Source organism: Rattus rattus, chromosome 12, assembly GCF_011064425.1.
Source record: "Rattus rattus isolate New Zealand chromosome 12, Rrattus_CSIRO_v1, whole genome shotgun sequence".
NCBI lineage: Eukaryota > Metazoa > Chordata > Mammalia > Rodentia > Muridae > Rattus > Rattus rattus.
Window position 1 is genome coordinate 21,460,679 of NC_046165.1, and position 12,129 is coordinate 21,472,807.

The 12,129-nt window shown below is 37.2% G+C and overlaps 1 protein-coding gene across 3 annotated transcripts in view; it reads left to right on the plus strand.

Annotated features, from left to right (window-relative positions):
• Positions 1–12,129, plus strand: part of Mycbp2 (MYC binding protein 2) — a 231,748-nt gene that overhangs the window by 84,133 nt on the left and 135,486 nt on the right. For all 3 annotated transcript variants that reach the window (XM_032918389.1, XM_032918388.1, XM_032918386.1), the window contains 2 exons: positions 3,472–3,591; positions 5,891–5,972. In XM_032918389.1, the coding sequence (XP_032774280.1) occupies positions 3,472–3,591; positions 5,891–5,972 (202 nt within the window). The remainder of the gene's footprint in view (positions 1–3,471; positions 3,592–5,890; positions 5,973–12,129) is intronic.

Genomic DNA, 12,129 nt, shown 5'->3' on the forward strand with positions numbered 1-12,129 from the left:
TGCAAACCTTCACAGAGTGCCAGAGAGTATAGTGGAGGCCTGACCTTTAATTGGGGTTCAGTTTTCATTCTGTGTATTTCATTAACTCAAACCACACAATTGTTCTAAATTTATTAGTCTTTTTAGCATCTATATCTTTATTTTAAAAATAAAAATAATTTACAGCCTACATTGCTATAAAGATTATATTAAAATGTGCACATAGAAATCTTTCATGAATGCTAGCCATAACTCTTAGTGGCACCCTTTACTTTTTGTTTTAGAATTATCTTGATTCATAAGACTTGCAATATCCTTAAATATGTAAATAGTTTATTTTTTACTAAAGATTTAAGGTGTTGGTGATTTGATAATGGAAAAAGAACCACATGAGCCATATTAATATTCAAAATCTAAATTAATTATACTATTTCTGATTTTGGATATGTTGGTAACCCTCAAGGTTTAGTAAAATGGTCAAAGAATACTATGTTGTTGGACTGCTGTGTTGATTAAGGCAAACAGTAACAAACAACAGTGGTGGATGTTGATTGAATTCTTTCCATAAATTACTTCATTGAATCCTGGAGAGAACCTTGTGCAGTGTGCACCGTTGCTGGTGTTTTACAAGTGGGAAAGCTAGTGCAAACGGCTGTTGTCTAGTTCTGGCCCTGCTGGGATTCCTGTGTAACCGTTTTCCCACAGTGGCACCGAAGGCTTTACAATGTTAGCAGAAATCAAGTACTTAAGATAGTGCAGGTGCCACGTCTCTGGGTCTCTTAAGTCAACATTTTGCTCAAAGCACGCAACTGTTCTGGGACCACTTTTAGGTTAGTTTGACTAAAGCTGTCTGAAAAAGATATGGCTTTACATGAAAATTAAACTTCAAGTGTATAACCCTTTAAATGCTCTCTCTTTTCCTTCTACCCAAATATGTTCAGAGAATGTAAATGCAATGCTTTAATTATATATCTTTCAAGATATCAGTTTTAATATCACATGAACATTAATATCATATGAGCATCTGTGAACATTGATTACAAAAAGACAGTTATAGTCACTCTGGGAGGACCATTATAAGATTATTCAGATTTATTTGTTTATTTATTTATCATAACACAAAATGAAATCCTTTGGTGCTCATTAATCTTTGAGTAGCGAGCTTCAACACATTTAACATTGCTGAATTTCACTTGCTGATTCTTGATTTTGGACTACATTTTGGATGTTTACTAAGTATTTTTCAAAACTTAAAAAATTTAAATATAATTATATCATGTTTTTATATTAAGATTCCAATATGTGTATATGTTTACAAAGTATGCAAGTGACTGAGACTCATCTTTATTTTTTTTATTAATACTTGCACAATCTGTAATAATTAAGGTATGGCTTTATATATAGAGTATTTATGAACTCTTAAAATGTTTCTAGTAGAAATTGTATATCAAATAAAATCTTTCGTTCTCTTATTCACATCAATTTTATTTAATAAATTATTAGACCTTTAAAACTTTCTCTTCTGTGATGTTGTATGTCTTTGGTTGTATTGTATCTGTGTTAGACTCTAAGTCATGGGAGAAGTATGAAAGTCAAGGTAGAAGTTTCTAAGTAGACAAAATACATTGTGGAATATGTTTTATTAAGTCTGGTAAAATCATATGAAAATAACTACTTTCAGTTAAATCATACTTGCTTTCAATAAGTATATATTTTTACCAGACAAAATTAAAAAGTTTGTTCTCATCTAGTCCTTGATTTAAATAATTAACCCTTGGAAAATATATATTTCCCTTTTGTATGAGATCCTTGACATACTCTACTATCTTCCAAGATGAGAGAGAAGCATTTAAACAAAGAACACATTTTATCTGAACTGAAACAAAATACTGAAACTTTTTAATTTTTTTCCTTTAACAGACAAACTCACATTAGAAAATTTAGCAAAAGAGATATTGTTATCCAGTTATAGTCAAACGTCTCGCTAATTCAGGCGTAGTATTTGTGATACTTTTAAATAAAATTTCAAAGTAATTTCTTCCTCTGAATTTTCAGGGTCATACTTTTAAGGGGAATCCTGTCTAAAATCTCTAGCTTTTCAAACAAAGGGCTCAAGAAATGAAGGATTCCTTCACCGTGCCTTCAACCTCTGGGGCAGCAGTTAATTCTTGTATGTCAAAGGACTTTCATGTTTCTGGTACCTTTTAATGTAATGCCAGCCTATTTTGAAGTTTAATGTAGGTGAATACATTTTCTTTATTGTAGCATTTAATATGTAATCCATATTGCTTGGAAATAACAAAACGCACTTTTACATATATATTCTGTAATTGATACTTCTTTACTAAGTCACAGGAACCCACCCATTTTAAGCTATTCTGAATTAGTGAGGTTTTACTGTCCAAGTGTTAGAAAGTGTTCAATGTTTTGAAGATAAAGTCTACTTACAGAATAGAAAGTCATACTTTTGGACAAGTTTGTGTTAACTAAGTATTGATGATAGTAAGTCAGAATGAATGATTATTGATGAAAATTAAAGTTAAATGTTTCTATGTTCTTGTATTTAATATTTTAAAGAGGATAATAAAATCTAGAATTCATAGATTCACATATGTATGTGCATGTTTAATGTACTTGCTTAATGTTTCTACACCACAATGGAGTGGTTTAGCCCAGTTGACCTGTTAGAATTTCTTCCTGTTTTATACATACCGTGTGAAAGGAATTGTAGAATGTGGAAGTTACGGTTAGAATGTCATATAATTTCTAAATCAAATGTAGAAAGTAGTGGTTGAGAGAAGCCTAAAGAGAAGTGAAAGTTATCAGTAAACAAACTAGAGACAGGAAGAAGGAAGGCCAGCGGCACGAGGAGCTGCTGACTTAGAGCAGGAGGGGCCACACTGGACCCCTGAGGGAAGGCGGGGAGCCAGGGAGAAGAGCCCTGAGCAGCAGGGTCCTGAAGGAAGCTTTGGTCTTCACCAAGGTTCTCTCCAAGTTTAGTTGCCATCCTGGTGGGCAGAAGGGCAGCAGCCTTTCTGAGAACTGGTTAAGAAATCTGTCACTTGTGAGTCCACTAGGATATTTTAAAAATAGCAATTACTAACAGTATTCCTAAGTAAAATTACTGTTAAATGACATTGCATGTAGTTATTTTTTATTCAGACTAAATTTTTCCATATCAAATTTAAATTTCACATTACAGTTTTATTTCTGTTATTTAATTGTGCCTTTTCATTACAAAGCTAATTGGCTTACTAGATTTTAGCAGATCATACCTCTCTCTTTTACTGATTTAGTAGTTTATAACGGAAGTGTACTATATACTTTTCAAACTGGCTTCTTGGAAGGTCGCTTCTTGATCTATCTCTTCTAACAACTACAGGGTGGCCTTGCTCATCCCCTTTAACATGTTTCTCTGTTTCTTCCATAGTGAATTGATTTAAGTTATTATGAATGTGAACAACTGTGTAACTGTGAATTTAACATTTTCAGATGCAAGCGGAGAAAGAGGGGAAAAGGACGCAAGCAAAGTCACAACCTACCCGCCCGGCTCTGTGAGGTTTGACTGTGAGGTCCGGGCAGTCCAGGTCAGCTGTGGATTCCACCACTCAGGTAGCCGCTGGAGCCTTGGGAGAGCCTCACTCTGACAGTCGTGTGTGTGACTGCTTAGAACTGACGAGCACTTGTAATCTGTGTGATCAGACACAGTCTCTCAAGCCCACAGTTTTGTTTTTATTGTGAATTGTTTTTTTAGAATTACTGTAGCATGATGATAAAGTGTTGTGCTTGTCAAAAGATCTAAATCCTAGTTTGTCTGCTGATAACTTATTTTCTAGTTCAGTTCAGGAAATTACAGGAAATGAAATGATTTCCAAAATGCTTTTTAATTAAAATCCTATGGCTTTCATAATACTGTCCCATGTTTTACTAATATTGAATTAGAAATGCATATCATTAGATAATAAAATGAATAAGACATAATTAGATAAACTAACGTCATTAAATGTTAATGCTATGTAGTGGTATCTATAGGAGGTTTAGAATGTATTATGGGAAACGTACATTTTATGACCTATAAAATACTCTGCAAAACTAAAATATATTAATTTTCATTAACTGTAGAATTACAAAAGCCTGCTTATTTATTTGTTTGTTTATTGATTGATTGATTGATTGATTGAAGGAAGATCTCACTGTGTACCCCAGGCTGGCCTAAAATTCAGGTTTTAGATGAGTGTGCACTCAAACTCACAGAAATCCGTGAGCCCGCAAGGACTAAGATGGAAGGTGTGTGCTACCACACCCTGCTCACCTATTCTTCTGGGTTAAAATTTTATTCTCTGAGAATTTTATAAAGTGTATTTCAGTCATCCTCCATCTAGGCCTACCACTACCTTCTTATCCACCCAGTGTTCTCTCTCTCTCTTTTTCCCTCCCTCCCTCCCTCTCTCTCCTTCCCTCCCCCTTCCCCTTTCTCCCTCCCTCCTTCCTTCCCTCCCTCTCTCCTTTCTTCTTTCCTTTTTTTGCTCCCCATTAAGTTCAATTTGTATTGCCCAAAGAGTCTTCAATGTGGGACATGCCCTAAAGTTAGAGTTCTCATCTTTAAATAAAATGATTCTCCCTCTCCCCATAGCTATCAAATGCTAATTTTGTCTGGCTTGGCCTTATATGGGTCTTGGTCATATTGTCACAGTCACCGAAAATCCATTTGTACATCTGCCCTTTTGTGTCTCGAAAATGAAATTTCCTTGTAGTCATTCATTACTTCTGGCTTTTTAAATCATCCTACCCACTATTCTATGATGATTACTGAGTCTTTGGGAGGAAGGGTATGATACTGATGTCCCATTTAGTGCTGAGCACTTTGAAGTCTTTATTCTCTGTAGGCTGACCAGTTGTGGGTCAGTGTGCTAACTGCCATCTACTGCAAACAGAAGCTTCTCTGATGGCTGTTGAGAGATGCTACAATCCATGTATGTAGCCAAAACCATTAGGATTTGTTTATATTAAATAAAGTAATAGTAGTAAAAGTAAATCAACAAGGAGAAGTCTCCCCTCTGGCACATGGTCTTTCTAGCCACAGGTTGGCCCTGCCCTAGGTTGCCAGGCATGGTTTTTATTTCATGGGGTGGATCTTAACTCCAATTAGAATTTTGGTTACAATAAAAACATAAGTGAGAATATCATCCTCAGATAGTCATTGTTCTAGCTCACAGGGGAGGGGTCTAAAGTGAGTAACAATTAAGATTATTTTCTCTTTTGGGAATATATATATATAATATATATATATATATATATATATTATATATATATATCTCACCGTGAAAGCTGGACAAGAGGGATGAAGCTGTCAGGCCAGTTCTTTCTTGATTTTTCCACTTTTTATAGTTAAAGTATGTATAGTGTATTTAGCTGTAGGAACTTACCATCATGTTCTAGAGAGGAACTGAGAGCATTGACAATAGCTTGTAATACTTAGATGGGCTCTAGGCGTCAACAGTGGCGAACAACTCAGAAAGAGAAAACCTGTTTCCGGCACTGGGCTTTTGGTTTTGTGATTGTTGTCATCGTCATTGTCGTCATAGTCATCGTCGTCGTCCTCATCATCATCACATTTTGTCAGCATGTGTTTTCTAATTGTGATATCCCCCTACTGTAGGGTGACTCGGATAACCTGTTTCTGTGTCTATTTCAGGAAGCCACCACTTAGTAGGCTTCCATATGTTTTCATGACTTTAATGTCAGTTTTCAGTCCCTGTAGTTCTTGCCCCTCTGCACTCTTCCATCTAATCCTTCCTGTGACCTGTTTTTAACAACTGCAGATTTAACAGTGAAAATTACACTCCTCTCAATATTGCTCTAATGGAAATGTGAAATGCATATAATAAAGATATCAAACTATTATTTTCAGTGGTTCTCATGGAGAATGGAGACGTCTATACATTTGGATATGGGCAGCATGGCCAGCTGGGACATGGGGATGTCAATTCCAGGTAGTGACAACTTTATTTTAATTTATCTTCTTTCCCATCTCCCTTCCTTTCTCTCCGTTCTATAGTTTGGGATATTTCTCTGTCTCTCTCTGTCTCTGTCTCTGTCTCTGTCTCTGTCTCTGTCTCTCTCTCTCTCTCTCTCTCTCTCTCTCTCTCTCTCTCTCTGTGTGTGTGTGTGTACTGAAATAATGCTCTACTGCTCTCTGAAAACATAGCTCTAGAGTTATTTGATGGTTCCTGGTTATGTGGTTGTGTGCTTATATGAGGTAGGTGATTTGTAGTTAAATGTGAATAGTTGATAGGTATTTTATGTCTAAGAGTGAGTAGAATTACTACAAAACTCAACCATACTCTTTACAGATATTCTTTTTTTCCCCAAAGCGCTACATGGCAATAGAAAAGGTAGTGAACATACCGGATTGAATTACAAAAACAAAAGTTTATAGTGTGACTGGGAGTGTAGCTCAGTGGCACTTGTTAGACATGTAGAGGGCAGTAGGCTCATTCTTATCACGGCAAGGAGAAGAGAAGGAAGGAAAGGGGTACTTGCTGGTATTTCTGTCTAATGTTTACATAATGACATTGAAACTTTCAAACAACGTTAAGTGAAACCTGCTGGTGTCTCTGATATTCTGACTTACCATAAGTAGCAGAAGCTCAACTGTCAGAGGCGAGCCCTGCAGTCATATTCACTCTTCTCTGTGGACGTGGGTAATAGAGTTTGGATTGCTAACGTAACCATAACTACTTTCTCAGTTATATTGCAGCCGGCTGTGACCACGTGAAGCAGGGTGATATGAGCAACTTGGGCATTGTACAGTTTTTGTAGATGGTGGCTTGAACTTATGCATGGTGGCAGGATCTAAGATGTTCTCATAGATGTCATCATTTGGACCTATGGAGAATGACAAAACTAGATACCCTTTTGCTATGGCCTTTGTTCAGTGGCCAATGCATACCTTATAATACAGTCAGATGAGCTTTTGGCCAAAAGGATACCTGTTTTTCTTTTCTCTTTTAAAAGATTTATTTATTTTACATATGTTAGTACACTGTTGCTATCTTCAGACACACCAAAAGAGGGCATCAGATTCCATTATAGATGGCTGTGGTTGCTGGGGTGGGGGGTGGGGGGTGGTATATCTGTTTTTCTTAGTTCCAGTCTTCTATGAAGGAGTAGATACTGCAGGATTGGATGTGTAAATGATATTTTTTAGTGGAAAACTGGAGGGGAGAAACAGATGCAGAAAGACAAAACTTTCAGCAATCTTGCAGATCTCACCCATAGGAAAGGGAGGTTTTAATAAGAAAAATGGAGATTCTGTGTAGCTTTTGCGAGTATGTCAACTCGAGCAGCACGGTGTTTCAGAGGCAGGGAAAATCTTTTGAAAGAGTCCTGCCCTAGGTACAAATGGAGCCACATGTATGCTTTCAGCATCCTTCCTGCTGACAGTGTCTCAGGACGTGAATGGCCTTGTGAATGGCCTTACAGACCTAGAGATAGCATTTGAGGTTGAAAGTCAGCCCTGCGCTCCTGCAGTAGGTTATCTTAACGAAAACCGAAGTTGTTTCTGTCTACACAGAGGCAGCAGTAGGTCAGACTTAACTCAGTAGTTGAGTTTGTATATGAACCTGCTTTCCACTCTTCCTCCTTTCTGTCTCCATAATCCTAGGATACACTTAAGTCACTGCCAGAGTCAAAAGGACAGCTACAATTTCTTATTTATAGCCCTTGAAAGAAACTTTCTTTTTCTTTTAGGTATTAAATAAACTCCATACTTTTAATTGTATTAACTCACTACACTGCCATGATATGCATGTTATAGGGGTTGGTGATTTGGAAACAAGTCAACACTTTGTTCTATTTCTTACTGAAGGTTCATGGCACCGAAATGTTTATTATAGGTCACCATGACTGTTGTTGATAATTAGATGGTAATTACTTCGGAGCCCTGTGACAGGAAGAGCTTTACACTTAGATAGAGTCTCAGTCCTGTGTGAAGAAGAGCACCGCTTGAAGAGTCAGACTTGGTGCTTGATTGTCAATCTGCTAGTAAACACTCGCCAAGCAACAGACTTGAAAAAGAAAGATAATCATGACTGTCCTGAGGTTCCAGGCCTTTGCTTACTTTAACTTTTGTACAGTGTGAAAAGGTTGCAGAATAAAACAAGACCCTTGCCATACTTTTTTGAGATATAAAGTCTGTTGAAAGAAAGGTTATTCATACCAGCATCTAAAATGAAAGACTACCTAAAATCCTGTGTTTTCCTGATTACATTAGTCAGCACCATTCATGAATTTATAATGAGTTTCTGAGATAACAAAATCAAAGTAATATGCTTAGTACTTTTGATAGTTCAAGTTATCATCTTCTGGAAATGCTGGTATTGAAACAAAATTATTTTGTACATTAAATTCTAGTAAGATCTATTTTAATACATTAAGCATTTATGAATTTATGTGTATGGATATTTTGTCCATATATGTCCATGCATCACATACTTGTCTGGTTTTCCCAGAGGAAGAGAGAGGAGCTGGATTGTATCTGGCTGTGAGCCACTGCATGTGTGCTGGAGACCAGGCTCCAGGGCTTCTGCAAGAGCAATGAGTGGTCCCAACTGCTGAGCCGTGCCCAGCCCCAGGAGATCTGCTTTAGTTTCTCAAAAGTGTTCTTTTCTAGCATGAACAGTTTTTCATGTGCTTACATTTTAATGTGTAACTGAAAGACCCAGTACATGTTTATTGAGTAAAAAGGCTGAGCTCAGTTCTGGGAGTTGGAATCCCACCAATCCCTGAGCTTGCTGAAAACCCAGGGCTTGAAATCCTACCAATAGCAGCTGTCCACCCTGGACAATTCTACTCCTAAGAAACGCTGTAAAGCCTGCCTCTTACTCAGTTTGCTGCCGTTTCTCTCCCTTAAAAAGGTAGCTACTCTCCTGTGTATTCCATAGTAAAGCTTTTGTGTGAAGTCTGTTGTGTAGTGTGTCTTTGTGGTATTTTTTGGTTTCCGACTGCCAGAAACCTTTCCACTCAGAGCTGCAACACTTGTACATATGGTGTTGGCAGAGCTAAACGGGGTGACACAGCAGTCTGCCTACATGATATCCTAGTGGATTAGAAATTCATCCAGAATTGTATCTTAAGCAATCCTATTTTGACTTTGAGCTATGTTGATTTGCAAAAGATGTTAATTAACTTAGGAAGGAGTTTATCACTTATTTGGAGGAATTATCACACAAGAAACAAAGCACATATATTGATTACCTCAAGACCAAAGCATTTATATATGATTAGTTAAATTAGCATATGTAGTTAGATGCATTTGAAAATGTTTCTGGTAACCAAGAATACATTATTAGTAACATAATAAAATATGTTGACTAGTATAAGGAGTCTATCGTAGTATATATAGTGGAGTGGTCAGATATGGAGGAGATGCTGTCGCCATCTCCTAGGGGAGTCATTCTGTCATAATGACTTAGTTGATCAGGCAGCCCCCCGTCCCCTTGGTAGCTGGTCATAGTCAGCTTTCTAGCCTTGTGCTTGAGGTTTCCTTTATTAAATAGGGTTAAGTGCACCTCTCTGAGATGCGTATGTGGGATTCCAGAGATGATATGGGTCATGGACTCGTTGTGCAGCCTAGCCAGTACCAAGTGTTCAGTAATCATTACTGTTGATGCCTTTTGATAACTTATCTATTATAGCAGTGGCCTACGATAGAGTCAAACCTGATCCCATTGCCTTAATTGTTTCCTATTGCACTAATCCCACTTTTTGTGCATTTTAAAAATGAATGTTGAAAGGCTTATAAGGCTTTTATACATTCATTCTTGAAAAGGGTCTGTTAAAATTTGGTTTGCTTTGTTCATTGTGCTCCTACGTTTCTGAATTCCAAATTAATTTACCATCCTCAGTAACCTTAAAGGCAGGTCTTGGGAATTCCGTAGTTCTGGTGCTTTGTCCAGCGTGGTGATGCGTCTGAGTTTTCCCTTTCTCTTCCTGTCCTTGTACCCAAAGACACTATTGATTATTATGTCTGAAAGTATAAGGGTCACATCCTTGCCTCACTGTCTCCTACAAGTGCTGTGGTTGCAATTTCTTTTAGCTCTAGTTTTCAGGTCCTATCTAACATATTGCAGAGCCTATATAATGTATGGAAAGCACACATATACAGATATAATTTTATTTTTTGTTCTTCTCCTACTTTTTAAATAGTTTAATAATGAACTCATGACTTTCATAGACAAAGTTCAAAGAACCTATATTCCAAGTCCTGCAATTAATCTTTGGAGACATCTTATAAGATCTTCAGATTGCCAGAACACTTACTGGGAATTAGTGATAGCATTTTATATGTCTGTGCTTTATAAACTGTGACTATTCTAGGAACTTTCCCTTCAGTTCCTGTTTGCTTTGAACTAGATATGTGCATGAGGACATTGTCTCACAAGTCACACCGCTAAAGTGACAGTTGTTCACTTGCCCAAACTAGCTGTCCTCAGAGTCGAGGGTCAGCCTTTTCACTGTTCTTCCCATTCATATTACTGTGCTCTCTTGTTGAAAACCAAGTGAAAAAACTGTCTGTCTGTCTGTCCATCCATCCATTTATTTATTTATGGACATGGCCTTTCTGTTACTCTCTTTTTATTCCTGCGTATGCAGATACATTTCTTATTATTTGAAATTTTAATTTGGTTCCCAGTAGTTTTAATATACAGTTTCATTGTGATGAGTGACTTCAGTATAATGTGAAGGGTCCTATATGGTATTGTTACCATGACACTCATAAAGTGGGGAAATGCATGCATATGCACACACATACATGCGTTCATTCACACAAACAGCTGAGTTTATCAGTGATGTACTTTTTCCCTTTTCATTTTATTTCTTACTCAATTTAGAAGTTATTTCAGTTTTTTCACTCTTAACAGTATGCTGCATAAATGAATCAATCTGCCTGTATTTTTCATAGCTATGTTTAAGGACCCGTAAAGAATTAAATCAGCATATCTGTGTGTGTGTATGTATGTATGCGTGTGTGTATATATATATCTATATATATATCTATATCTATATCTATATCTATATCTATATCTATATATATAAAACTATATATATATTTCAGATTCAGCTCACGTCTTTGCAGAGAGTGTAATTCTGCTTTTGCATGGCTTTGTAGTTGTTTCATTTGTTTTTCAAAACCTGTTTTAAGATATCTTGAGAATGTGATGGTAGACATTCTTGTCAGGAAAATAAATAGAATCAAATTTCTGTGATGTATTAGTGGTAAGTTCCAAGCTTGTTAACAAGTTAAAAGTTTTTTCTCAGATCTCCTGAAGCTTAGTTGTGATCTTCCTAGTCTCAAAAGTGAGCTCTTTCCGTCCTCAACTAGGTGTTCTCTGCTCACATCGCCACCAGCTGAACAAATGATCTCACTTTGAATTGTTCTGTTCACCATTCCCCTTTCTTGGCACAGGATTTGCATAAGCCTCAGAACAAAAAGAAAAATTATAAGACTGGATATTTTTTTGTCCACTGTCCTTATCTCCTTATTTTCAACCCGTATCACCCCCATACTGCTTGGAGGGTGCTTCCATCAGTCCCTGAGCCGCCTGCCTAGGCCTGCTTTCAGAATCTGTGCAGGTCTGGTCCTTCCTCCCTCTGCCCTCTTATGTTTGTCTTCTTAGTGAGCTCACGCTTCCTCAGATTTGCTGTCCTACATGGCGTTCTGGACTGCAGTGTTGGTTATAGCTGTTTGTTCTCCTTTTCTTTCCTTTGTTAGTGGTATGGGGAGGGACTTTGCCTCTTCTCAAGCAGTACTGGCACTTGTGCTTTGTTTGCTCCTAGTGACTTTGCTGCCTGCCTGCCTGCCTAAAGCATTGGCACGCGTCTTATTTGTCCCTCTGGAAATGCTTTCAGTGTTCTTCTCACTCTCCTTCCCTAAGACTTTGTTCTTCTGCCTCTCTTCATACACAAATTAGCAAGACCTTGTCATTCTCTCTGTAATTAGCTTCATAGATCATTTTTTTCTTAGAATTAAACAACTACAAAGCCATGCAAACAAACCTACCTTTTGTTTACTTTCCCCATACCCGACCATGTTCCAAGGCTGAAGATTATAAAATCAGTTACTACATCTAGTTCCTGGATTAAATT